The 27,444-nt window shown below is 43.2% G+C and overlaps 1 protein-coding gene across 3 annotated transcripts; it reads left to right on the forward strand.

The window, feature by feature from the left end:
- Window positions 1-50: 50 nt before the first annotated feature.
- camsap1b (calmodulin regulated spectrin-associated protein 1b) lies at window positions 51-22,819 on the forward strand. Of its 3 annotated transcripts, none has more exons than XM_047341424.1 (19): window positions 51-660; window positions 2,131-2,293; window positions 5,110-5,372; window positions 9,915-10,076; window positions 10,818-10,898; window positions 12,217-12,276; window positions 13,973-14,114; window positions 14,489-14,628; window positions 14,732-14,828; window positions 15,314-15,470; window positions 15,688-15,773; window positions 15,879-15,963; window positions 16,185-18,507; window positions 18,724-18,860; window positions 18,948-19,168; window positions 19,672-19,774; window positions 19,901-20,010; window positions 20,119-20,237; window positions 20,599-22,819. In XM_047341424.1, the coding sequence occupies exons 2-19, from the start codon at window positions 2,131-2,133 to the stop codon at window positions 20,893-20,895; spliced, it is 4,746 nt and encodes a 1,581-aa protein (XP_047197380.1). In that variant the 5' UTR covers window positions 51-660; the 3' UTR covers window positions 20,896-22,819. The 3 variants fall into 3 exon arrangements, with proteins under 3 accessions (XP_047197380.1, XP_047197381.1, XP_047197382.1); XM_047341425.1 differs by having other exon boundaries at window positions 52-660; window positions 15,314-15,437; XM_047341426.1 differs by lacking the exon at window positions 12,217-12,276 and having other exon boundaries at window positions 54-660.
- The last annotated feature ends 4,625 nt before the right edge of the window (window positions 22,820-27,444 follow it).

The following is a 27,444-nucleotide window of genomic DNA, read 5'->3' on the forward strand; positions in this document are numbered from 1 at the left end:
TTAATTTATAAGTTTATTTCTTTCATCGACCAAACAAAAGGATTTCAATGCAAACACCAAATCTCAAATCTTGAACGAAAAGGAGCAGAAAGAATAATAATTCGGTTTTCCTGCTCTTTAATCAACTACTCAAACAAAAATCAAACGTGTAAAATAATAATAATCTGCGCTTTATCTCTAACAATGACACTTACTGGTTTATTATTGACAGTTCGGACCAGTCCTACTCGTAATGGTCTGGAAGCTCATCACGCATGCGCAGTCGCTGCCCTGGCGGATGATAATTGCGAGCAGAGCGCGAACCCAGCGCCGCCTCCCTGGTCCCCGCGCGCGTCTGTCCCACTAACATGAGGCTTTTCATTCCCCTTCGGACCCAGAGGAGCCGCTGACCGCCGCTGGAAAGCCCCCCCATCTCCCGCTCTCCTCCCTGCCCGCGGAGGTGTCGCCGTGGAGCGGTCGCCACGCAGGCCGCGGATCGGGGTCTCGTCGCTGGGTGGAGACCGCTCAGACTCCCCGTTAGCCCCGTTAGCTCGCTACGATGCGTCGCTGCTGCCACCGCCGCTGCTGCGTCTCTTCTGTTCAGCGAGGCGGGTCCTTGGTTAGTGGTTCACCCCGACTGAGCTGAAGGGGGACACGGGAAACGACGCCGCACCCTTCGAGGTAAAGTCTCGCCTGTTAGCTAACATCTTCCACAGGAGGGTGGGGGGACGATGAACCGAGCTAACGGTTAGCTAGCCAGTTAGCTCGGTGCTTCACATTTGCATGCCCGGCCACTTGAGCTCACATCACCGTTAAGCAAATGTGTGTCAACCCGGTCACCACAACAACAACAACAGCAACTGAGTTTAGAGCTAATCTGTTAAATTAGCCCTTTTCTCTACCTAGTCCGACAAGCTAGCATCGGGCCGTCGAAGGCAACACACGGGCTCAAGGTAGCGTTGAGGTAATGCTACAGGTAACACAACACATGCTAACTTTTCAGGTAAACTATGAGTAACACGCCTCACACACACACACACACCCTAGTGTGGTAGCATGTTTGCGTTGTGGGTTTCGTTATTGATTATGACTTGGACGTGTTAGTATCATTCATACGCACCAAACAAAGCCAGTGGTCCACCTCAGATACTGCAGTTTCAAGGTGTCTGGAGTAATACAAATACAACTTGCACTACACAGTTATGGTCCAACTCAATCAAAACATTCAGCACACACAGGGCACTTGAGTGTAAAATTTAGATTGACTTATTTAAGGAATAACAAACTTGACCGCAAGAAGTGAAACCAATACAATTAAGGTTGACTGGAAGTTAATTGGCCACATTAGAGAGGAAGCAGTAAAAATGATCAAAACAAAACGTAAAAAATCTAACATTTCCACCACATTTGAATAAGCAAAGGGTTTGAGAGAGGATTTAAAAGAAGCTAGAGAGGAACTGTGAGTGTTACATAGTTTGAGGGCTTTAATACCAAAAGCTCACTTTCCCCTCCGATCTACCTGGAAGTGACCGGCAGTCACAAGATGAGTTTGTCGGCCCTGATGACAAATTCAACCGTCTGTAGTTGTGAGTCAGAACTGGAACACCACTATCACAGTTTCATAGAGATTGTCTATCAGGAGGTGTTCATAGTTATCAGCAACCAGTAAGTTTCCCCAGACTTTTGTTTGTAGTCACAATGTGCTTTCTGTGAGTGGTTCAAGCACAACACAAATAGTTTGTTCTCTACTTGTCGACCACCACAGTACATGATTCGCTTGACTGGAACATTTCACCCTTGTGTTTTGTGCGACTATACTCTCCCTGTCACTGAAGTGTTTGCCATAATGACTGTGATCCTGCCTGTCAGGGTGCTACTTTAGTACTTGTGTCTCACCCACCAAATGCTCGTCCTCATTAACCAATGTAAAGAGGAATCATTTCCTCAATAATCAACAAACACCAGATGAGATGAGATTTGATTTAATTATTAATTCAATTATTACTCTAATGGAACATCCAGCCGCTCCCAAGCCACGCCAAGGGACTTTGACACCTGTCATATTATGATTAGCTGTTATTTGGCTTTGCAGTGTAACTGTAATGTGACTGTAACATAGTGTTTGATTTATTTTTTCTTCTTTCTTTTAAGATGGATGTTGATTATTGTGCTGGTGGGGACAGTACCAGGAGGAAAGTGGATCTGACTGTGGCAGAAGGCACAATGGATGTTACACCACTGGAAATGTACGACTCCGCCAGAGCAAAAATAGCTGCCAACCTCCGGTGGCTATTTGCAAAAGCCTATGGCATTGGTAAGTAATGTAAATTTATGTTTAACCTTTACAAATGCTAAGACGCATGGTGTAGTTTTTAGATTTACAGTCATCTTTATGACTTGTACAGAAAAAGATCTGTATATCTATTCCTATGGACATAATAAAAGTTACTACCCTGAAATTCAGAGCATATTTTCCTCATATGCTCATTTATTTTAGAGATTCAGAAGATGTTGTTGCAACAGTGGGTTTACTCCTCTCAACATAGTGATGGTCAGCAGATTGTGTGCTGCTTCTGTGCTGAAACATTGACAGCAAGAGCCCAAGAGAAAGAAATATTTGTGCATGTGTGCACTCAAGCCAACACTAATTCCCTCATGACACTTGGCAACAGAATCCTCCCTCGCTGACTCACAACATCCTTCCATTCTCACAGAGTGGCCGGTGAGATTGAACCCAAATCAGGCAGAGTGACAGACACTGAGGTATTAGGCTATATTTGTTAGACTGTTCTCGGAGCATGGAAAATACTGTTCTGCACTGCCAGTCACTCACACTCCATGTTAAGATGATATAAGCATTAGCAACGGGGCCTCTAAGGCAGATTTCACTGTCTTGTCTTTGGATGCAACTGGTGATTATTGAATACATTTCAATGAGGATTTGAAATGAGTTGACTTTTATGGGTGTGTTTTGTTGTGGCTGTATGACTAGCACCCTAAAAAGCTCCATACTCCACTGGGCGCACACACACTCATGCAGCACTGGATGTCAAAAAACCCTAATTGTTTTAAGTGTGATGATGTTGGTATTACTTGTCTTTGAGAACCTTCACCCACATTATAAATGTCAACCTCTGGACTCAGACATGGCCTCAGAAAACATCTTCACTCTTCAGCAAGAGTCAAAGCGTCAGTGCTTGAAAATGTTGCAGGATCAGTGATGTCCATGAATTTAGGTGGAGATTATGTTGAGTTACAGAAGCTGCAAAGCGTTGTTGGCCCAGAGGGCAGCAACATTATCTTCCTCTCATGGGAACTGAATGTATTAGGCCCATTTGATTTTCACCCCATGGCTCATATGGTTTCTGTTGTGATGCTAATTCTGCACAGGTGTTGACTTTGCTTGTGCAACGACTGACAGACACAGACAGTGACGTAGTTCCATTATAGATAATTGCAGCAGTCAAGTGATGTGGGGGGTTGTCAGGGATGCAGGTGCATCTGGTGATTGCTCATTACCTTGTTAAGTCTTTGAACCAGCAGGTTTAGGATGGTGTACATGCTCTCCACTCCTGCTGCCCTTCACATGTGTCACAGCTGCTGCCAGCCTCAGGGACAGACAGCCAGACGCATCACCAGTTAGTGAGCGCCTGTCATGGTTGCAGGCACATCCGCTGGTCGTTGACCTGCGCTCTCCCCGGTTTGTGCTGATGATGTTGTGGTGCTGATCACGGTTGGCTGATCGTTGCTGTAGCACATCCTGGTTCTTGTTGCCAGACCCCATCCTCCACCCCATGGAGGATGTGGCACGAGGGTGGGGGGGGCAGCTGCCAGACGAAATCAGTGTCTGTGGAATGAAGTCAAACGTGAAGACTCGCCCCAGCCAGACCCCTTTTGTTTTCATACACAAATAGTCCCACTGTTCTAATATGTTAATATACTCAGACCGTAGACTCAGACGCAGCTCTCCAGGAATGACCCACACCCCTCTGTGTTATGCCTAATGAGTTAATTACGTCGTATGACAGCATCCTTAGTTGCAACGTGTGTATGGTTGCAGGCAACATGTCTGTGAGGCTTGTGTTGTTGTAGTGCACGTAGAGTTTATAGATAGAGAGATAATTAGATCAGTCTTTATTTAAAGAGCACATATTTCTGCCAGTGCTGGCGGAGGGAGTACACGGTCGCATTCTGTCGTATTTATTGATTAAAAAATATGATGGTCAAAAGCAACATTGGTAGCACGGCTTCATAAAACCACGGATTTATACAAACTGTAACATCACCACATAGTAAATTGACTCAATAGAATTCATAAAGGCCACAAAAACACCACTTGTGCAGTTCAGCTTTTGTGTTTGGTCCATTCTCATCCACAAATCTTGCTGGGAGTAGCTGCCTTCCTGTTTTTGTGAGCAGGAGTTTGCTGACGAGTGGCTCCCTTGATCCCGTCAGTCAGAGCAGACGCTAAGAACACATCACATACACACACACAGAGCTTACACTGTGTTGCTGGAGCTAAGGCTGAGTTCAGAACTGGCTTAATTCTATCAGTGGGATTTTTGGACAGGTTCTGTGCTGTTTCAACTTGTACATTTTTGTTGTGTGCGTGCCTCGAGTCCAGTGCGGCTTCATCTCATGCCCTTACATGGCTGGTTTTGAGAATGACTTCACATCTTAAGCAACAGAATCTCTTGTTTAGGTCATAGTTTCTTTTTTAGTTCTTGTGACTTCAGTATTGTTAAACTAACCCGAGCCAAACCCACCATGTCACCTGAGAAGCTTGCTTTCACTGCAGACTTGGCTTAGTAAGGCTCTGTTTCCTAATGTACTCCTGAAGCAACAAGCTGTGACTTACACCTACAAATGGCCATGTTTGCCCAAAGCAAACTGACGCAGGCATAGAGCAAATAGAAGACAGAAAGCACGTTGCTTTGTTACATTCCTGTAGTCTGTTGACATTGTAGGAGTTTGATAGATGCGGGGTGTTAAAGGGTGTTTACCTTCATTTCCTGCTTCATCATATAATATCTTACTATACTGTTGTCTCACAAGCTATCCCATTTGTCTTGTCTAAATTGCATGTACTACATTAGGAACGCGTTCCTAACACCATTCTCTCCATTGCAGACCATATTCCAGAGGACTTAAGGGACCCATTCTACACAGATCAATATGACCAGGAACACATTAAGCCGCCTGTCATCCGCCTACTGCTGTCCTGTGAGCTCTACTGCCGCGTCTGCACCCTCATCCTCAAGACGGAGCAGGCAGTGTCTCTTCAGTCCCACCTGTCCGTCATCCAGGCCCTGTCCAGAAAGGGGATTTACGTCGTGGAGAGTGACGATACGCCCGTCACAGATGGAGACCTGGCCTGTGTGCCCATCAAAATGGTGAGTAGGTGCACTGGAAAAAAACAAACAAGCAGATGTCCTCATCAATGCCTGAGCAGTAAATCATAAACTTCATTCTCAGTGAACACTAATTGATCATAAATTCTAGCTTCTGCTCTGGGTGAAGATTATGTCCTTATGCTACGTATATTAACCGTTAAACCGTTAACTGACAATAAGAATGCCATCCGTTAATCTGTAAAAACAAAATACTCTACCATTTGAGCAGGTATTCTCTGCTGTGGGTCTCACAACAGACTCGGCACCAGACTCACCACACAGCATGTGGACACGTTGTGATTTCTGAATAAAAAAAACTGTAGAAAGGCTGTCTGCTGACGACTGTGTACGCCTGGCCTGTTAATGAGGGTTGATTATTGTGGTTGCTCACTGAACGTGTACACAGTTTACTCATGTGCATCAAAGTTAAGTGCGTGTCCATCACGGTCGCAGGGACACGAACTGCTTAAGTGAAAAATTATGCTAACGTCTGCTTGTCTAAGATGCTAAACAAAACTTGGAAGCATTGATGTTTTTTAACAGTTCACTGGGCCTCTGGAGTAACTGAGTGAATTCTACCATTAATGCTGCTGTTTGCACGTATGTGAAAATGAACCCCCTCTTTAAACATGTTCAATTTGACTTTCTAATGCGTCAGTTGTCCATGATATAACATAAAAATGTACATCCTTAGTTTATATACTTACTGTTCATCACACAGCTTTTAGCACCAGACAGACCAGGATGTTCCAGCAGCTTTCACTAAAAATAACTTGTTGCACTGACACCAGAGAAGACAGAAACCAGGGCCAGTCGCTACAACACCTCTGCATCTCCTCTATAATCCCAACCACTTCCTGTTTCTGCTGTATTTTCTTACCACAGTGAACTCTGTGAAAGTAGTCAGTGGTTTTATATTCACTCAGCTGTACAATCAGAATCAACCACAGGCATTTGACACACTTCTTTAAAACTCTATTTGCAATTGTTTCACATTATACGCTGTGTATAAGTGTCAGACCTGCTTTGCTGTTTGAAGTAGAGGAACAGTGTGTGGATGCAGATTTGGATGCACCCTTATCATTTTCAGTCAAATTATTTGAAGGAGGATATCCTGATAGAATTGCTGAGATTCGAATATGTAAAGGGTTATTATGCCATGGCAGTATTTTGCACCTTATATTTACTCCTTGATACTCTGCTTTGAGTGAACAGTTTAAATTTAAACAAAGCGTCTCACTGATGCAGCAGGGTTTTTGCATTTAGCACAAAGTTTGGGTGGAGCACAATCCTTAATCACTGATAATTACCTTTTATTTAGGGCTGCAGATAATGATAGTTTTTGTCATGAGCTCATCTGCAGTGTGATTTTAAAAAGCCAAGTTGACTCAGTGTTTTATCAGAGTCAAAACCACAAAGACATTTACTCTACAGACATAAAACCTGCAAACTGTATATAAAAGTAGATCTACCTCTTTCTTATTGACGTCAATTCTGCCCATAACATACAGCTGAATTATTGTGATTACCTCATGTTCAAAAATACCTTATTTTAATTAGAATACATTGGTTTATTAAGCTGCTGTTTTTCATATTGAACTAACTGCTTCTGACTCTATTGCTTTGTCAGAAATATCACTTTCTATCTAGCTCAGGAGAACAAAATCTACAAATCCTCATTAAAAAACGAGGCTTGTTCCCTCTCAGAACAGGAACTGTAATCAGGACCATAAGAGGGTTACTCTTTCGTTAATACTTCTAAGAATGGGTTTCATTGTCTGTGATATTTTTCTGCATTTTTTCCCAATCTGTTAAGAGCATTTACTGCATCTTGGCACGTGAAAATTTGAAAATCCTCCAGGGCTCAATTTAAATGCTTTTCACACAACTGTGCTCCATTCTTGTTTTATTAGATGATCTAGGAGAAAATATAAATCTATGTACAGAGAGGTCATATGTTTTTATGAAGGAAAACTGTTGGTTTGTCTCTCCTGAGCCTTTCTGTAGCCGCCATCATCGTAATATTTTCACAGATCAGCTCGTAAACTGGTTTAATGTCCTCAGTGTGTGTCGGTCATCACCTGAAACAACAGCACCAAGTCACAGTGGCAATGAGATCTGATGTCTCGCAATTTCAACAAGAGCACTTCAAAGCAGGATACAAAGAACACCAACCAGCTCGCTTGATCTCGGCCATCTTCTTACCCCTTTGTTACCATGGAAACCTGCCTGGGTGCCCCTCTGCAGGCTGCCTAGTCTGGGATGTGCTGTCTGCGTTTTTCTGCGAGCGGCCTGACAAAATAATCCACGCAGGCCCGTGTGTAAGCATCCAGACACAAAGCCTGGTGAGGGGATGGAAAATCCTGAGCAGGACACAGCTTATCTCTAATAGACTGTTGGAAACCCCCCCCTCCCAGTGTGCTGACTTGACACGAGGTTTCCATAGCAACCTGCGTATTCCTAGAGGGAGTGTGAGTGAGAGCGAATGAGAGAGATCCCGTACCTGCAGACTGTTCCCCTGCATCTTGTTTGAGGCTACGTCTAAAATTGAGATTTTGAGGTGCTAGCCCTGTTTTAGTTTGAAAACTCTTGGGTTGTTGCATTTTAGTCTGGAGGGGCAGAAACTGTGCTGCTGACACCCACGTCCGCTTCCTGATTGTGTCTTATCAGTCATGACTACCAGCAGTGACTGATGTTCACTATGCAAAAAAGACTGAATGGATTTCCATGAAACTTGACTGCACCCATAAAATGTTGGTGCTGATCTGATCAGAGGGCTTTTTTTTTTTACTGTTTGTCCTAGGAAAATGTTTGAATGTAGCATCACTTTTGTTGGAGCAACAGCAAGCCGTACTCTTGAATCCACTTTTGTGTATTAATGTGTGTGTGCATGCATGTTGCCCGTCTCGTCAGCGTGCACAACCACAGCTCGGGGCCACAGCAGCCCTCTGCTCCCCATGGGGGGTTTCACTGCACACATGAAGGGCAGAGCGAGAACAAAAGATATGAACAGCACATCTGTCAGATTTGCTCTTTTGTGTATTTATTAAGAAACACTTGTTAATGCTTGGGTGTTAAATGCGGTTCATCTTTTTTGTTTTTATGCTGAGTCGTTTCATTTTTTTTTTTGCTGAATTCTGCCAAATTAATTTGAATGTTACTGCTTCCGATGGTTCTGATAAAACTGTACTCGCCAGTTTCTGAGATCTGTGAATGTAACATCAGAAACAACAGTCAGATGAGGATGCATGTTTTACCCACACCCCCACTAGAGAAGAGAAAATGGAAATGCTATGTATGCTATGCTGTATTGTCAGTGATTAGAAATCATTTAGCTTGTCACTCACATCTTGATTGTCTTAACAAACAGGTTTTTTTACCTTTTAGGATAAGCAGCGCCAGTGTGTTCAAAGATTAACTTTTAAGTTGGAGAGTTCATCATAACTGATGGAACAGATACTTATCTGACATGGCTTTAATGCTTAATTTGCCTTTTGAAAACAGGCCAGTTGAACAGTAGCTACTGGGCAATTGAATGAAATGACCCAGCAGAAAGCAACAGAGCAGCCTTTAGCCTCCCTTACACACAGTCTTCATCATTTGTCATGTATTAACTGTCCCCTGTCTTCTACATTATAGTCGAGGTTGGTCTGGAAGTAGATTTTCCCTGTTGTTCTCTGTGTCCATGGAACTTGTGCTGTGGAGAAAGCTCATTTGTTACGTTAACCATCGTAATCTCTAAGCACTTCCATCACCAATTGGATTATACTCTCAGCCTGACATACAAAGCACTGACTGAAACAATGGCATGCACTGTAAATATTTGTTCTGTAATGGGCTGTGGACTAAAATCCTTAGTAACAGACTTTTACACAAGATTTAGATTTATATACCAAAATTAGGCTTTGCCAGCGGAGAAAGAAGATCTATTAGTATTTTGTCTGTGTAAATTCCCACTGGGGCTATCAAGGGATCAATATTTGAACTGGTTGGCACCTGGTAAGGCCCTCGCAGTAAGGCCCCTGCTGGGCCTCTTGATTATATTAGGATGTAGAGACCGGATCGGACACCCATTGTGCGAAAGAGAAGATTTTCACTTTGATTAAGCCATGTTGGTTATTTAAAGCTCCACAATTGTTTAGGGACCTCAGAATGTCCCCCTGGAGTTCTGAATTGGATAATACCATTATCCATTAATCTCATCCATTTATCCACACCCCATAGTGGCTGTGAAGTCCCAGTATCCACTGGTTACTAACGTTTCCTGTTTTTATAACAAGATTCAAAGCTGGAAGACTGAAATTACTCTGGTTAAGTTCTGTTTATTGGTTTCGACTGGTTATACTGATTTATACGTGGAACCGCTCAATAAAGGGAAAACACAAAAAATGCCCTTAAATTATTTTACCTTGTCTAATGACCTCACTGATATGTTGTGTTTGTAAATCTGCATTAGACTGCGTTGTAATTTTGCGTAAAACTGGAGGTAACTTCATTGTAATCTAATGAAATGGAATTATCCTCTCTTTCTCTCTCCCTCAGAGTGCTCACATGCCCATGATCGATGCCCTGATGATGGCCTACACAGTGGAGATGATTAGCATCGAGAAAGTGGTGGCTTCCGTCAAGCGCTTCTCCACCTTCAGTGCCTCCAAGGAGCTGCCCTTTGACCTGGAGGACACTATGGTCTTCTGGATCAACAAGGTTAGGACACATGGACAAAACGGCATCTCATACATCTTTCACTGACTTTTTACTCTCTAATATCTCACTGGTCGTGATCATAGTTCTCCTTCTCATTTATCCCTTAGCACCATGTTGGATGAATAATCTTTTTCCTATTAACACCATTAGTGACAGTGGTTCACTTGTGTTCTTGAGGCCTGTTTGTCACTGGTGAGCAGAGACTCGCCAGCAGATAGCAAGGCACACACAAGAGGCTCAGTCTCATGTTGCAGTCGTATTTCAAAGGGTTAACGGCCCGAGGCAGGGAAAACCATGACGCAATGTTTCCATGAATCATCATAATGTTCCACACCATTGTCTGGGAAAAGGAAAGTGTCCATTTCACGTTTTAAAATCCCATGTGGCGACATTTATCCTTGTTAATATGTTGATAAATTGATTTTACATTCTCTGCTTATAAAAAAAGAGTTTAAAACCACAATCTTAACTCAGGAGCCAAAATCAATCTGTAAATAAATCAAAGTATTAAACTTCGAATGGAGAAAACTATGTAAAAAAACATGAAAGAATTGTGTCTTGTGTATTAATCTGAGTGCAGCAGTGAAATCTGATACCCGAGCCGCTGGATATTTGTGAACAGATTTATAATAACCACGTTACTGCTGAACATGTAAATGTGTTTGGTTATCTGCGTAACCTGGTTTCCCTGTGTAAACGTGTTACTTCATCACATGTGAATGTACTGGACTTCCTCTGCAGGTCAACATGAAGATGAGAGAAATATCGGAAAGGGAACACAAAGTCAAGCATCACCCTTTGGAGTCCCCCAGCCACCAAAAGGTAAAATAAAACCCCTAACCCTCCTTTTTTAGAAACTTTTTCCTCGCTAAGTCTTTATCCAGGTGGATGTCTGCCGGAGAAACCTCTTTTAAGTAACGTGCTTCAAGAAAACAGCTTGATTTTTACTTTTCAGAAGAAATGTTCTGACCCTGCCTCCTTTTCTCTGTTTTAACCGGAACCACATCCAATCCTTATTGTCTGTGGCCTCTGACCTGTTAATCTCTCTGCTCCTGTTCCTCATATGTACCCCCCTCCCCTCTTTTATCCCTGCAAACTGGATAGTCTCCCTCCAAATGGTATTGGAAGCTAGTCCCTGTAAGTTGGATGCCAGTCCCCCACCCCCTTCCCATAACCCCATTATCTCCCCTCTCTCCCCCTTGCACGCACAGTTGAGCTGATGTGCACACAAAGTCCAACACGGCTCATTCAAGCTCAATCTGTGCTGCTTGTAGCCGGCGTGTCTGCAAGGGGGAGAAAGCTGACGGCTATTTTTCTTTATTTTCTCCTTGTGATAAATATGTCACACACGTGTAAGGCTGTTCTGACCTTGTGTCAAGTGTTCAAAACACATTATTTTTGGCTGTGCTATCTCATTTCAAGCTCAACTAGGCCATGTGGATTTGCTATGTGTGTGAATACTTGTTAAGCTATTTATTTTTAGGACAGATGTGAGTTTTTGGACTATTGGGATGAGGACATTTTTAGCAAAGTGAGGATATTTTGACCAGTCCGCACTCGAGTCCAATCAATATATCTGTTGACTGATAGGAGCCTTTATCAGACAGGCGTTTGTTTTTTTGCCAATATACATCAATGAGTAAACTTTTATTTAACAGAATAAATGTTTATATAGCTATACGTTAGAATTATTTGTTTTCTTCTTTTATTTCGTGTTAGTTTATGGTTAAACTGTAAAAATCAAGCCTTAATTTCATTTCTTTCTCAGTTTCATGACGACATCTTAAGAATCATTTTAATTAACCTTTGAGGGTTAAGATGTAGTTTTAGGTTAAGGGATAGAATTAAGTTTAGGGTAAGGAAGCTTGGGAATACGTTATGTCCTCACAAAGATAAAAGTAATGATGTTTGTGTGTGTGTGTGTGGGGGTTATTCTCTTTCCCAGTGAGAATAAGAGCAAATCCAAGCCTACACTGCTCCTTTGCTTTGCAGTCCCATCCCCGGCCACCTCCTCCCACTGATCTCCTTTGTCACTTCTCCTCCAGTCTCCCTGTTCCGCTCTCACAAACTGTCTCCAATGTGCCCACTGTCTCCTCTTGACTATCTCTGTTCCGTGTATATTCATGTGTTTGTGTGTTAGCCTGATGTCGTGCACAAGCCGGCCCACTGCATGCTGGAGCCAAAGGAGCTCACTGAAGCGGTACGGTGTTTCCTTTCAGTCAGGAGGGGATTCCCCTCAGTTGTGTTGTAATAGAGCCTCTGGTTGGGTTAGTTAGTTTCACCTGTGACTTGTGACCACACCTGCATCTCTTCAGTTGGTGTAGTTCTGTAGAATAGCCTTTACTGAAGTAAACATTGAATAATGTGATGTTTTTAGATCCTTCTATTTCTTGCTGTTCGAGTATTTGTGTTGTACATAGTCTGTTTTAAATAGTGACTATTTAGCACTGGCTTTATTTGCCACATTACAAGGTACACAAAGACAATCTGATGCAGTCCAGTACAACAACTTTGCCACGTGTTCTACCTTTTACAAAAATAAACTACAACAGTTAGTAGGTAAAGTTAATACCTCTCAATCCAAATTAAACACAATTATCTCTGTAAAGGTGGAATTTATTGCTCAACTGTTGAATTGGATTGTTTGGGATTTTACAGGTGTACCTAATAAAGTGGCCAATAGTTGCACATTGAGCTCTTGATTAAGATGTGATGTGATTCATTGATCTTGCACATATTTAATAATGCAATGCGAATCTATAGACTGTATATGAAGATGCATGACATCTCCAAAAGTGAAGCCAAATTGTCTCGATTGCCCCCTGGTGTTTGGCTGCAGTATTGGTCATAAACCCTGCCACCTTAACGCTAGTGGATGGGACATGAGTCAAATTTAAAAGTTTCTCATAGATGGTTTCTGTCATTTTAGATAGTTCTTATCACGCTGATGTTAAGTGTTAATTAGTTTAAGTTAGGGTTTTCATCTGGGATATTTTGGCTTCGTTTCTGGATAGTAGGAAGATGTGTAGATGTGTCGTCCATCTTTATATACAATCTATGGTCTACTCCTATCTGCATTTCCTAAAAACTTTGATCCATTTTAGTCATAAAGATAACTACAGATTGATAAGTCATGACATAGGGAGCGGTGTTCCCAGTATAAGGTGAATATTTGTAAGTCATTGGCTTCAGAAGCAGTTGTACCAGTCAGTACAGACTCTGGCATCCTGCACGACCTATATTTCTGTTGCTCCAAATCATATGTAGGTTTGTAAGTAGTTACTCAATCGGGTGTTGGTGTATAACAATGTTTAATCGTTGTTATTTGAGTCTGTTGTGTTTAACAAATTTGTTCTTCTAATGCTCAATTTGATTAATCAATGGTGGGAAACAAGTAGAGTAACCTTAAATGCTGCACAGAGCTTGTGTCCAAAATACATCTGCTGTGAATGAGTTTCTGTCACAACCACACACTCATTTCCCATAAGTGGGCCAGCGATTACCCCAGTTTCCGTCCCAGTCAGCTGCTACACGCTGCCTGGGCTCCACCTGGCTGCCTTCTTGTGGAAGCCGTCTGAAGGCCGACCATCGACTGTGTTGTTCCTGTCACTGCTCGAACACCTTCACCTCCATCCTCTCACTGGTCCTCGGGGTTCTCCCTTGAACTGGTCGACCACGGTGCCACTTGACCTTTTTCTTTATTACATCACACCTGCTGTTGGATCAGTTCAGGAGGAGTTTCGAATATCTTTTACTTTGAAATTCCCGAGGAGAACCTTGAACTGATAATTACAGTATTTGGCTAAAGCATGACCTGTCATACCATGGTGGGGTGTGTTGCTGCTGTGATTTTTCTTCCTCTTAATAAACTGTCATGCCCTCCCCCTGGTGGTTAGGTGCGGTATCGCCGGGAGCATGCTTCAGGCCGACAGCAGGCCTTCTTCCCTCTCCTGGAGGAACTGATGAGGGATGTTTGTGACGGAGCTGCACTGCTCACTGTGGTTCACTACTACTGCCCGGACCTCATGAAGCTGGATGGTATGCTGCGTTCACACACACACACACACACACACACACACACACACACACACACACACACACACACACACACACACACACACACACACACACACACACACACACACACACACACACACACACACACACACACACACACACACCTTTCATCAACAGCTACATCACATTAATTATCAGTTGCTGTTGAAGCATCTAAAGATGATCAATCTTTCTTTGCTGACGTTGAATGTAATATCCAGCCTCTCTGTCCATGTGTGATACTGCTCTGGTAACTTCACACGGCCTGTTGGCCCGATGTCACCGTGTGACATTTATAGCCGTCAGGTCAGTGAGCCGTGTCCTAATCTGACCTGCTCTCTGCCTTGTCTGATCAGACGTTTGCCTGAAGGAAGTGCCCTCCATCGCTGATAGCCTGTACAACATCCAGCTGCTCAGAGAGTTCGCCAACGAGTATCTGAATAAAAGTTTCTATCTGACAACGGAGGACATGCTCTACTCGCCCCCCGTGCTGAAGGTAACCGACATGAAGTGTTTTCATGAACATTTACATAAAAAATGAACCAGCTAATAAAAGTCAAGAGTCAGTGTTCAAGTCTTTTCTTGTGCTCTCCATGCAGCACAATGTGATGGTGTTCATCGCTGAGCTCTACTGGTGGTTTGAAACTGTCAAACCAGAGTTTGTCCAGCCCAGAGATCTCCAAGAGTTTAAAGACGGTGAGCATCACAGTGTGACTTCTACACATACCAGAGGAAAATGTCACATGGGTGACAGACTAACCTGTGTAACCTTTAAAAAGCTGCTAAACAGTCAAAGTAATGAAAGCAAGACTGGGGTTTAGCATTCTTAAAGTTTAAACCTCTTACTGTTTTTTTTCCAATTACTTTCATAATCATTTGTCAGTTTTCAAGCAACAAAACCAAACATTCTGTTATTCCAGCTTCTCTAAAATTTAAGAATAAGAATTTAGAACGATTAATCAGTTAACCAAGGAATATTTTTCTGATTAATTGATAATGACATTAATCGTTTGTTGCAGCCCTGTTTATAGAAGATTGCATTTAAAATATGTTTTGTGTTTTAACTTTTATTTGGGTCATAATTTGGAAATAAATCACCCCGTGTTGCACTTTTCTTGCGACAGCGAACTTCACTCACTAACTGTTTTCAATGATCAACATCATTGTCTCTCTTTCCTCAGCTCGAGCCATAGCTCAGCCCAAGAGTGCCCGTCCATCAGTGCCCATTTCCAACGCCACCAAGCGCAGCTTCCTGGCCAGTCCTGGCGTGGCTGATAACCAGATCAGCCCTGAAGTCTGTAACAGGTACTTCCTGCACCCTGAAGACTCTGACCCCCTGTAAGTCTTCTCTCGCTTTGCTTCTCATTCCACCCCGTCATGATCCTGCTAACCAGTTACAGTAACCCGACAAGGATTGGAAGTTATGCAGTGTCTGACCATCATTTTCACATTTAAGCTCTAGCTTCATTTCTGGATAGTGGAGACACGTGGTCCATCTTTGTATGGTTTTGGCAAATCTCACATTTTATTGATTTCTGTTGTTTTGGGTTTTTAGTAAAGGGGGTCCAGCCTTCAGTCCTTCCCACCCACTACTGCCCCTGCGACAGAGACAGCAGAAGCAGCAGGGAGAGGATGGAGCAGGTAAGACGGTGGAGCCTCCTAATTTTAATTAGGGTTAATATTCAAATTGTCATGTTTTTGTGGCATTGAAGAGCTTGTTTTATACATGATTGTGTTTTTTGTTAGGTCTGAGAAACCGCTCAAATTCTCTGACTCAGATGGACGGACAACCCAGAGGTTCTATTGCTGCATGGCCAGAAAAGAGGCAAAGGTAACGGAAAACAGAAAAATGGCACAAATGCATATTTAAATCCATAAGAAATGTGCTGATCAGACCAAAAACCTTGTATTTTACATATGCAGTTATCGATATAAACATGTCAAAAAGTAATTAATGGAAAATGATAGAATCCTGATCAAATTGTCAGATACATGAAAATGAGTGTCTATGTTCTACTGACTTTATTATTTTTCCATGCCCTCTCTCTGCAGACCACTGTCCACACTGAGTCCCTACATGTTGCATTCAGCCGCAGACGGTGATGCAGATATGGCCTCTGGAGACAGCGTGAGTCTGGCTCGCTCCATAAGTAAAGACAGCCTGGCGTCCAACGTCATCAACGTCACACCCAAACACCAGACCTCTGTCCACCAGCCCTCGCAGGGTGCAATGCGCAGAGTCAACGGCCACGGCCTGCTGGCCAAAGTTAACATTGAAGATGACGACAAAACTATTGTGGCAGTCGCACGGACTGATTCTCCCGCCATCCCCAAACAGGCTGACGGGACACAAGCGACTGCCGCAGCGTTGTCTAAACCTTCCACTGAGTCCAAACCTGCACCAGATAGCTTTTACCTAGAACCACTGATGCCTGCCGTTATCAAAACGGCTAAAGAAAAGTCTGTATGCCTAAACAAGGAGGAGGAGAGCGGTGAGGTGCCCCGCTCCTCAGGACGGGGATCTTTACACAGAGGAGATGGATCTACATCAGCAGTTCGTAGGAAAACATCCTGCACCCTAAACCAAACTCTTCCCCCTCCAGGTGAGGAGGCATACTTGTCAGAGGAGCCTTGCCAGAGTCAGTCAGGTTTAAGGCCCACTGCCACAAGCAGCGTGGACCCCTCGGCCAGAGAGCCAGTTGGGGGTTTCTACCGGCATTCAGACGCTGAAGAACCAAAGTGTGGCCCAGGCCTGGATCCTGAGCTGGAAGACCTGGATGAGAATGAGGAAGAAGAGGATTTGGATGAAGCGAGTACCACTAAAGACCCCAATTGGCCCAGGAAAGCCTTCAATGAGGAAGATGAAGAAGAAGAATCAGCCAAACTGCAAGAGGATATGAATGTGAAAGAGCATGATGACAAAGACATGAACGGAGGCAGCGGTCGTTCCAGCCCCTGTCTCAGCGCTAACTCCCAGGCCAGCAGCATGGCCAGCAGCATGGCCAGTGGCAGTGTGCGTATGACCTCCTTCGCAGAGCGCAAAGCTCAGCAGCAGCGCTTCGGCAGCAACCACGACCTCCGCTCCAGTGCCTCCAGCTCCCAAAGGACCACCCCAGATGGATCAGAGAGCAGCGGGCCCCTGTCGTCCTCCTGGAGGCTTAAAAGAGACCAGAGCCCCTCCTCGCCCATGGGAGGACACTCTCGTACAGGGGATGGTAGCGGTGGTGTCCTGACTTCTGAACTTGTCCATCTGCGTATGCAGCTGGAGGAGAAGCGACGTGCCATTGAGCACCAGAAGAAGAAGATGGAAGTGCTGTCGGCGAGGCAGAGGCAGAAGCTGGGAAAGGCAGCTTTCCTGCACATCGTTAAGAAAGGTGGAGGCAAGAGTGACTCTTTACCCAGTCCGCTTAAGGCCGGCATCTCTAAAGAAGAGCTCAATGGAGAAAAAGGACCATCAAATAAAGATGGCTTATGTGTAGAGGCCCTGAGGGGGGACAAAGAGGTGGTGGGAAACCCCCCGCCCGGTGCCTTAGAAGCAGATAAGAAAGGAAGCAGTGGCAGCTTCTATCTTGAGGAAGAGTTGGACCTAAACGAGTGCAGCCGCTCCATTGAGCTGCTGAACGACGCCATCGGCAGCATCCAGCAGCAGATGATGCAGATGTCACTACAACAGGAGATGTTGATGAAACAGAATGTACAGTCGCCCCCTGCTGGTGCAGCCCTGCCTCCTCCTCAGGCTAGTGACAAAAACAGTGACCCTAAGTCGGGGGCCAGCTTTCATTATGTGGAGCAATGCTCTGGCAGTAACACCGCCCCCACCAGGAAACCCCCCAAGCTGAGCTCAGGCCGGAGCTCCAGATCCAAACCATCAGATCTAAAAATAGCCAAGGAGCAAGTCCGGCAAGTGTCCAGGACCCTCACCCCCACAAAGAGTGGGTCAGAGACTTTACCACATATGAGGCATTTAGCCGGGGGCAGGTCCCCCAGGGCCGAGCAGCCCGGCAACACCAGAACCCCCACAGCAGGAGAGACAATCGACAGGCCGGGCTCTGGCCACATTCGGAGCGCCAACTTCAGGCTTCATGACGAGGCAAACATGCGTCTGCCGACCAGGCTGGACCTGACGGCAGTGACGGCCTCAGAAGTGTCCTTTGACGACTGCCTGTCCAGCACCCTGAGGGAGCCTGAGCTCAACTCTTCAGACGGTTCGGGGAAAGAGAACATCCCATCAGAGGAGCTGCAGCGCAGCAGATCCCACCTGATCGAGGTCGATCTGTCTGAGCTGAAGGATCCTGAGGAAGAGGAGGGTGCTGAGTATAACACAACAGAAGGAGGGGATGGAGAGCAGAAGTCAGGCCTGGGCTTCTTCTTCAAGGTAATGTTTGTTTATAGTTTTTTTGTAATTGATTTAGTCCTAATTTCAATTATGTTTATTTCATGGCTGATTCCATTTCAGTTTACCAGGGTCTGAAAATATAACAAAACAAAATAAAAACTATTCGGAAAAAATTATTGACAACTTCACAACAACATAAAAGATCGATCATTACTTTTCAAATGATAAAACATTGTTCTTTGTCTCGTGTTGTAGGACGAGCAGAAGGCCGAGGATGAGCTGGCGAAGAAAAGAGCAGCGTTTTTGCTGAAGCAGCAGAAAAAAGCTGAGGAGGCTCGACAACGTAAGCAACAGTTTGAAGTTGAATCTGAGCTGAAACGAGATGAAGCAAGGTAACTCCTTCTTACCAACATTTACATCAGGATTCAAATGTTCTACCAAAAAGATGCTAACAAGCAGGCGTTTGATTTCTCCTCTAGACGGAAGGCCGAGGAGGATCGCCTGCGTAAAGAAGAGGAGAAGACGAGGCGGGAGCTGATTAAGCAGGACTATCTGCAGAGGAAGCAGCAGGAGATCTTTGAGGAGCAGGGAGTTGTGAAGCCCAAAACACCGAAACCGAAGCAGAAGCAGAAACACAGACAGAAGCCGGTGCTCAGAGAGGAATCCTCCAGCGACACTGTCTCCAAGTGCTCTTCCACACGTAAGACGTCATCATCAGTTTGACATTTAGCTGAAGCTCCATTTTTCTGTGGGACACATTGACCGACTTGGCTGCAATGATTTTCTATTTTACTGTTCTTCTTTGCATTAGATAGTGATATTTGTCTATTGGTTTAAATAAAAAGTAACAGGGAGAGTTGTTGAAGATGTTTTTCAGGGTTTTCTGATGTGTTTTATAGTGAAAGTGGTTGTTGTCCCGGTTATAACATTACAATTACCACACTTAGATTAAATTAAATAATAAACTGACACACTGTGGTTGTTAAATCGATCAGGAATCAACACTTTGACTAAACAATGCAAACACTGTTTTAAATCATCCCGATTAGTTTAGATTATTTCAAGAATTAGCAAAGAATTTTTCCATATTTTCATTTAAAGCATTTACAAGATATTTAATATAATTGTTGAAGATTTAGAAGCAACTGCTAAAAACACAGTAAACACAAAAATATTTTAAATTGTTTCTTCTGTTTGTTACAGCCGACAACCTGAGCTCTGCCCAATCAGGATCCAGTCTGTCTCTGGGCTCCGCCGCCACCAACGAGGCCGACAGCGTCAACTCTGGAGGAGCTGGCTCTCAGCGGTAAGCTGCTGCTCACAGAGGATCTTTTATTTATGCATTGTTTGCTTTTAAGATTTCTGGTATTTAATAAAATTTCTGTTTACAATACATCTCAACACGTCATTGTTATTGTTCTTTTCATTTCAGCTGTGACTCTGTGGAGTCGTTTCCAGGAAGTCGTAACAGTCGGACTGCAGAACGCGACTGGGACAACGGCTCCACTGCTTCTTCCATCGCTTCCATGGCTGAATACACTGGTTAGTGCACTGGTACAGCAGTTACCCGACAAATAGACTGTTGGGTCAAGTTGCAGTTAATTTATAAACGGAAACTAATCTGATTATTTTTATCTCTTCCTCCTCCAGGTCCCAAACTGTTCAAAGAGCCCAGCGCCAAGTCGAACAAGCCAATCATCCACAACGCCATCTCTCACTGCTGCCTGGCCGGCAAAGTCAACGAGCCCCAGAAGAACCAGATCCTAGAGGTACGGACCCACTTATGTTTACTTCATCAAATGTAAAGAGTTGTTTATTTGACCTGCTCATGTAAAGTCAGTGTCGTCAAAAAAATTTGAGAATCTTCAAAAACGTATAAACTCTGCAGCTTTATGATCTTAAAACAAGAAGGTCAGTGTAATTTTTTGCACTGAGAAACTCATTTAAATCGATTAGACCATCACAAAAAGTAATCGTCAGTCTGATATTAATAAACTTTATTTGTGTTGTGTTGATCTTCACAAAGGATTCACAGGATAAAACAACATTCAAATTTAATAAAAATGTAAACCTGTTATTTAATTGTATTTCTGTGTCACAATAACTGTTTTCTAACTCCTCGTTTACCAGGAGCTGGATAAGTGCGAGTCCAACCACCTGATGATCCTGTTTCGTGACGGCGGCTGTCAGTTCCGAGCGCTCTACTCGTACTTCCCCGACACCGAGGAGATCCAGAAGCTGACCGGCACCGGACCCAAGAGCATCAGCAAGAAGATGATCGACAAGCTGTACAAGTACAGCTCGGACCGCAGGCAGTTCACCGTCATTCCTGCCAAGACTGTGTCGGTGAGCGTGGACGCCCTGACCATCCACAACCACCTGTGGCACGTCAAGAGGGGTGCTGTGCCAAAGAAAAGTGTAAAATAGCCGGAGGCTGGACTCGGAACCCTCTATCTTTACAAATCATCATTTCCCTCATCTCACTTGTGTCCTGAATTGACTGCATCGGCGCTCACAGCCAAGCTCGCCGCCACGCTCGGCCTCCAGGCCTCCTCAGGAGAGGCCCCAGCCATGAACAAGGGAAAGGGAATACGTGCTCGTGTGTGTGTGTGCGTGTGTGTGTTACAGGTGGTCTGAGGGACTGGTGCTTGCAACAAAAAGAGGAATGATGCCGGCTGAATCTGCTTCTCCTGCCTGTGATCTCAGTGCGATCTGTTCAGGTTTCGTTCTTTTTCTACGACGACCACAACAACAACTCTCAAGCATGTGGCATTATATTTCTCTTTTGTCTCTCATGTGTGGTGGATGTTCATTTTTTTTTTTTTACATGAAGTATTTATTAGTTCAGCACTGTCATGACGGAGAGAGCTCAGCTGCAGCACTAAAATCCTTCCTTCCCCCCCCGGAAGCACCTCTCCTCTGGACTCTTTCGGACACCAGGAGAGGACATCAGGGGGGGGACTTCTGTCTCAAAGGGACCTTTGTTACGACCCCTTTAGGTCTGTGGGACGACCCCTCTGTCGTCCCGTCAAAAACACTTTCTTCCCTCGTGGACCGTCGAATCAGGCTGGCATTGCCGATTTTTGCCTCACCAGGGATCTCCGAACAACCTGCTGCTCTGAACTGTCTTCTTCTTTTTGTCACGGGGTGGGGGGGGGAGAGCTCCCCTCAGGTCTCCCCCCCAGACATCTGTTGGCCTTTCACGCATCGTGGTACTATCGCCTCTTTTGATTCAACCGCTTTTTAAACTCGACGCTGATCGTGTAGCACTGGGTGTGTGTGTGTGTGTGTGTGTGTGTATAGCAAGAAGAGAAAAAAAAAAGGAACAGGTCATTTTAAATCCTTTTCTTTTTTATTTGGAACATCCTTTTTTCACGAGGGTGTCAGAAGAGGGCGAATCATGGGCTCTGCTACACAAATTCTGCTTTGTCTGGTTTTTGTTTGAGCGTTTCTTTTTTGTTATTTTTATGGATTCTTCTTGAAGCGATGTGGTTCTAAAGTGATGTTAATGCGTTTTTCATCATAACAGGAAATTCTCTGATGTTTAGGCCTTAGTCGTGTTTTCTCCCCACCGGGCACTCTTGGATTGTCCTGTTTAAAAAAAGGTGCACTCACGAACACTACTTTCATACAGTGTAACTCCCCCACTCCTCCCCCCACGTGTCTGCCTGTCCCGCCACGACAGCAACACACACACCCCCTCCCGTTGTGAAGCGTGTGTGTGTTGCTGCCGTGTCACCAGTTCGACTGTGGTTCAGTTCTGTGCCGACATTAAAGAACATTCCTGACAAGGTTTTGACGAACACTGCCACGTCGTCTCTTCTCCTCCTCCTTCTTCCTCTGTCGTTCTAAACACAATCAAAGTGCTTCTTCGCATTAAAACCGTTCGTTGGCCTCGAGAAAAACAACCACAAGTGTCGCACACGCACTTTACTTTTCCGTTTGTCGTTTGGGGGAATTTTTACTTTATATTTGTTTTAAATGGGCATAAAAACGAGGAACTAATTGAAAACACTGCTGTCGCCGTGCGCGCCAAACCAAACACTATGATTTGAATCCTGACACGTGAAGCTGACATGATACTACTGCTGTCTCCGAGAACAACAGAATACTTGATTTCTCATCTGCTGCATTGTGGTGTTTTGGGGGGGCAGGGCGGGTCGTACATCTTTAATCGTGTGTCAGTGTATTTTTATGTTAACTAAAAGATTGTATTGGCATTTGGTCACCATTTTTGTTACACCAGTGTATTTTTGTCATCCCTGTTTATTTTGTCGTTGGTCCCATGCCATCTATTTATTTTGAAATGGAAGCACTGAAACGGAATAAATTTTCAAGTGATTAAAAGTCACACTTTTTCATTTTTGTTCTTTCCTCATGGCTTGATTGTTTTTTTTATTCATTTGTGAAACTCACTTCTTTCTTTTCTCTGCTAGTTTTTTGACACCACACGGATTTTTAGCATTTAACACAACAGCTCACCGATATTACTAGTGTTTTTATTTCCATCCTTTCACTGAAACTTTTCTTTTCATCCATAAGTAAACTATTCTCACTGAGTTGTGTTAATCTTAAAGCAAAGAAGAAAAATATCAGCATTTCTGCTGTTTCTTAAAACGTCTAAAATTCAACCATCTGTATTTTAGGCCTTAAAAAGTCTTAAATATGTTAAAATATTATCTTCTAACTCATAAATATTCATTATAGTCTTAAAAAGTACTTTTAGCTAAACTATAATTAACTATATTTACTTGTAGCAGTACTACAGACAATGTAAACCAGATATATTCACTGTGAACAGGTTTGTAAGATGATTATTGCACCGTTCAGTGAAACGACTCCTGAGAGGATGAGGACACATTTCTCTCGACTTTGTTCATGAATGATCAGATTTATTTCCCCCAACAATTCCTCTTAATACATCACAAGAATATTATCAACTCGTGATAAAAGTATGTTTCCATTTCCTTTCTTTCTTGGCATTAAAACATTTCCTCTCTCACACCTCCTCCCTCATAATATTCTGAATAGTTTTAAAAGTGAATAAATCTGGATGAGAAGAAGTGACAGTTATCCCAGTATCTAACAGGTTAATTACATATCTTTAGGAAATTATGAGGAAACTTTCCAGGAAATTCACACGTCTCCCTCTTATTCTCTCGTCGTGACTTGATTTCATTATTTCCTCTGTGAAACTCACGTTTTATTTGCTAGTTTTATAAACACCACACTGATTTCAGTATTTTACACATCACTTTATCGGGAAGTTTATTTTTCTTATTTGTTGTATGAATCTTCATAAAGCAAAAGGTTAAATATATAAAGTTAAATGTCTGAACCCGTCCTGTGGTCTCCTGGCGACTCTCACTCCATCGACCAACTGGAACAGCGTCTTCTCTCAACGCATCAACGCCGGTGCTCGTAACCACGGCGAACTGTGATCTGCCATAGCAACGGCGTTTCTCTGTCACACCTGGTGAGTTCAGGTCATCACAAGACCAGCGGACAGAAACCCAGAGTCAGTCCCAGACCTGGATCCTGCACTGAGGAGACGGATCAACATGACGGGTGAGAGTTTCTTCTTTCATCCTCACCTTCTGGAGGAATGTTGAAGATATGATGTGATTCTGATCTTTCTCCTCAGTTGTTGCTGCTCTGGTTCTGTTGCTGGTGAACGTGGAGCTCAGCTTCTCCTGTGACGCAGAAGGACGAGTGTTGATCTGCAGGAGCGTCCCTGCACGTGAGAACTCGGCTTCACACGTCCTTTACTTTTAAAGACACTTAAATATCAGTGTTTTAACTGAATATTCCATTTTGATTTGATTAGATTTCCTTCCTTAAAGCAGGATTTTAAAATGTAGACACTTCAGTGGGAGTCAGGGCTGCAGCATGTGTCCTTTAAAAACACAACATTTTGATTTAAGTAGCAGATCCAAGACATATTTGAAATAAGGCTTTTTTGACATTTTTCTCAATTTCTCAGGAAATTAAAAATCTGTATCTCTTTATGTCAAGACCGACGAGCTGATGCTGGTGTTGACCTGAATGTTGTATTTTGATATGAGGCAATTGCTTCGGTTTGAAGTTAAAAGCTGAGGTCCAAAATACTTTAATCCTTTTCTAGTGTGATGAACTAAATGTAAAAAAGCACTTTGTAACCTTGTTTAGATAAGTGCTATACAAATAAAGTTAAGTGTAACTGATCCCAGTACATTTATTTGTGACCTACTGTAAAGCCCGAATGGTTTAAAACAAAGTTGAGCATGTTAAGTTTGTTTGTTTGTTTGTTTGTGGGCAGGATTGGAGAAAAACTTCCATCCTTCCACCAAGTTTAGTTTAAATCTGTTCAGTAATTTTTGTGTGATCCTGCTGACAGAAAAAAAAACAAGAGAACAAAGTGTAAAACTTGTGGAGGCAATAAATGTGTAAATGGTAAATAAATACAGAGTAAAAACACAACGTGTAGTAATCGACCTTAATTCGTTTTTATTTCAATAAAAACATTCTCTCTGCTGAAAGAGAGAAACGATTCTGTCTCCTTGTTCAAACTCTCTCAGATTTCAGTTCTGGTTATTTGACCCTGGCGATGTACGTGAGTGACTTCGGGGAGATCGGCTCCTCAGTGTTCCACAGCGACGGCCTGGCCTCGGTGATCAGGCTCAGGATGGACACCGCGGGCGTCACATCCGTCGCTGAAGGAGCCTTCGGTTCCTTCCTGAACCTGACGAGCGTCAGTCTGACGAGGAACAAGTTGACCCATGTGACCTGGAGGTGGTTCGGACGCCCTGAGGTCCTCACAGAGCTCAGCCTGACGGAAAACCACATCAGAACCCTGAGCGGGTCCGAGCTGAGCGGCCTGGTCAACCTCACGAAGCTCAGCCTGAACAAGAACAGAATCACAACGCTTGGTCCGAACAGTCTCCTCTCGCAGGTCCACCTGACGGACTTGGACCTGTCGGAGAACAGGATGACTCGGATCTCACCGCAGGTCCTCAGGTCGCTCCGGTCCACCCGGGTCAAACTGGACCTGAACCCCTGGGACTGTTCTTGTGGAGCCGAGGACTTTGTTGTTCTCCTGAAAGGTTTGAGAAATATCAAGACACACAACAACAGGACCTGTGTGTTTAAGAGTAGAATGAATGTGCTTCTGTTGTCAGGTCTACAGAGCAGGTCCCAGCTGGACCGACACACGGAGGTCACCTGCGAGACGCCTCCTGCCCTCAGGGGTCAGCCGGCGTGGAACGTGACGGTGTGCATGACGTCACCGGCGCCAGGATCCACGTCAGAGTCACAATCTGGTCACACTAAACCCACTGATGGGCCGAGAGCCTCCGGTACATCTGCTGCTTCTGAGTTTCTCACTTCAAATCCTGGAAACACTTGATTTCACAGATTTATTAGCTAAAAAACATCCTCGTACAATGTCAATAAAGAATCTTGAGTCTTTAAGGGACATGGAGAAAATGTAAGTTGTTACAAACTTCTCACAAAAAGAACCTTGGAAATAACGTTGTTGGTAAATTAATTTTATAAACAGAAGTAAATATCAGAGTGTTATCGATAATAAAATAATACACATTTTTAATTCCTGATTGTATTGAAAAACAAACAGTGAAACACTTAATTGAAATGTATTAATAATTCATTATTAATTACATTTTATATAATTTATTTAATTTTTGATCATGATGAGTGTGAAACACAAAACTAAAGGGTTTCCAAAGCAGATGTAATTAAATTCAACCAATTATCAGCATCGGCTGCTGTTAAACTACTGGTTTTACCAAGTGGATCTGTGATGTATGCCAGCTCCAAAATATCTGTTTACAAACTATAGTTTTTACTTATCCACCACTTCTTTAAAAAAGCATATTATTAAAGAGGATTATAAAAGTATATACAGTATATTTATATTATTTATTACTATTATAATGTAATAAATAAGAAAACAAATATAAACAAAAGAAAATATAAAATAGCAACACCACATTCAATGTAAACACAAAATGAGTATTTTACAGTTAAGATCAAGTTACTCCAGAGATAATGTGTCGTGCAGAGTTCAGAAACAAAGACTTTCTCCAGTTCCATTATGATCAGAACTAAATGTTGTGCAGGCATTTGTCAGAAATATCACTTATCTGGAAATTACAACTAATCTTAAATCTTTTTTTGGGAAATTATGATTAAAGTTTCCAGGTAATTTACTCAAAAATACTGCAAAATGTAATGTAGCATAATATTTCATTAGCAGTATTTCAGTATCTTATATTGTTCCCTCCAGCAAAAGTTGTGACAACTGCATCACAGTCAACATCAGAGACGTCCGTCCAAACCAAACCCGCTGACGCCTCCACTATGAAAACTTCTCACTCTGGTACACGAGCTTCTTCATGTTTCACATTCTCCACCAGAGTCGAGTCAGATTTATTTTATTTATTTATTTATTTTCCCCAACAACAGCCCATACTTTATTATTTATCTGCTGCAAAAACACATTTCATAAAAATAAATAGGTAAGTTAGGCCAGTGTTTGTGGATAGCCCCCCCATCTGGTAATTTTACAAATAATTTACTGTATATTCCAATGTTACCATTTCTGATCTATACATTTTATATATACTTTGATAGTTTTAACAAATTCATTCATTCATAACTTAATTTAAGGGACAGGTACACCCACCTTCTCTCATCCTAAATTGTTTTTGGTATTTCACCTACAGATGGCGCCCCAGCTGCATGATAAATATTAACTATAACTCAGTGTCACGAGTCTATACACTTTTACAGATTTTAATTTTCAAATGTTAAATATCCCATTTAGACGACTACATGGACTTACTATATGTGCGTGTTTCTAGTTAAGCATCTCTGTTGTTCCCATAGCAACACATGTGACGTCCCCATCATCAGAGACGGAGACGGAGACGTCTGTCACTTCTCAATCTGGAGAAACTGGTGAGTTTGGTTCTTTCT

The sequence above is a fragment of the Hippoglossus stenolepis genome, chromosome 9, assembly GCF_022539355.2.
Source record: "Hippoglossus stenolepis isolate QCI-W04-F060 chromosome 9, HSTE1.2, whole genome shotgun sequence".
NCBI classification, from domain to species: Eukaryota; Metazoa; Chordata; class Actinopteri; order Pleuronectiformes; family Pleuronectidae; genus Hippoglossus; species Hippoglossus stenolepis.

Coding starts and splice junctions, on each gene's coding strand:
- camsap1b (XM_047341424.1), top strand. CDS start 2,131: ATGGATGTTGATTATTGTGCTGGTGGGGACAGTACCAGGAGGAAAGTG. Junction 14,629..14,731: donor ACTCGCCCCCCGTGCTGAAG/GTAACCGACATG, acceptor CTCTCCATGCAG/CACAATGTGATGGTGTTCAT. Junction 19,169..19,671: donor CTCCAAGTGCTCTTCCACAC/GTAAGACGTCAT, acceptor TGTTTGTTACAG/CCGACAACCTGAGCTCTGCC.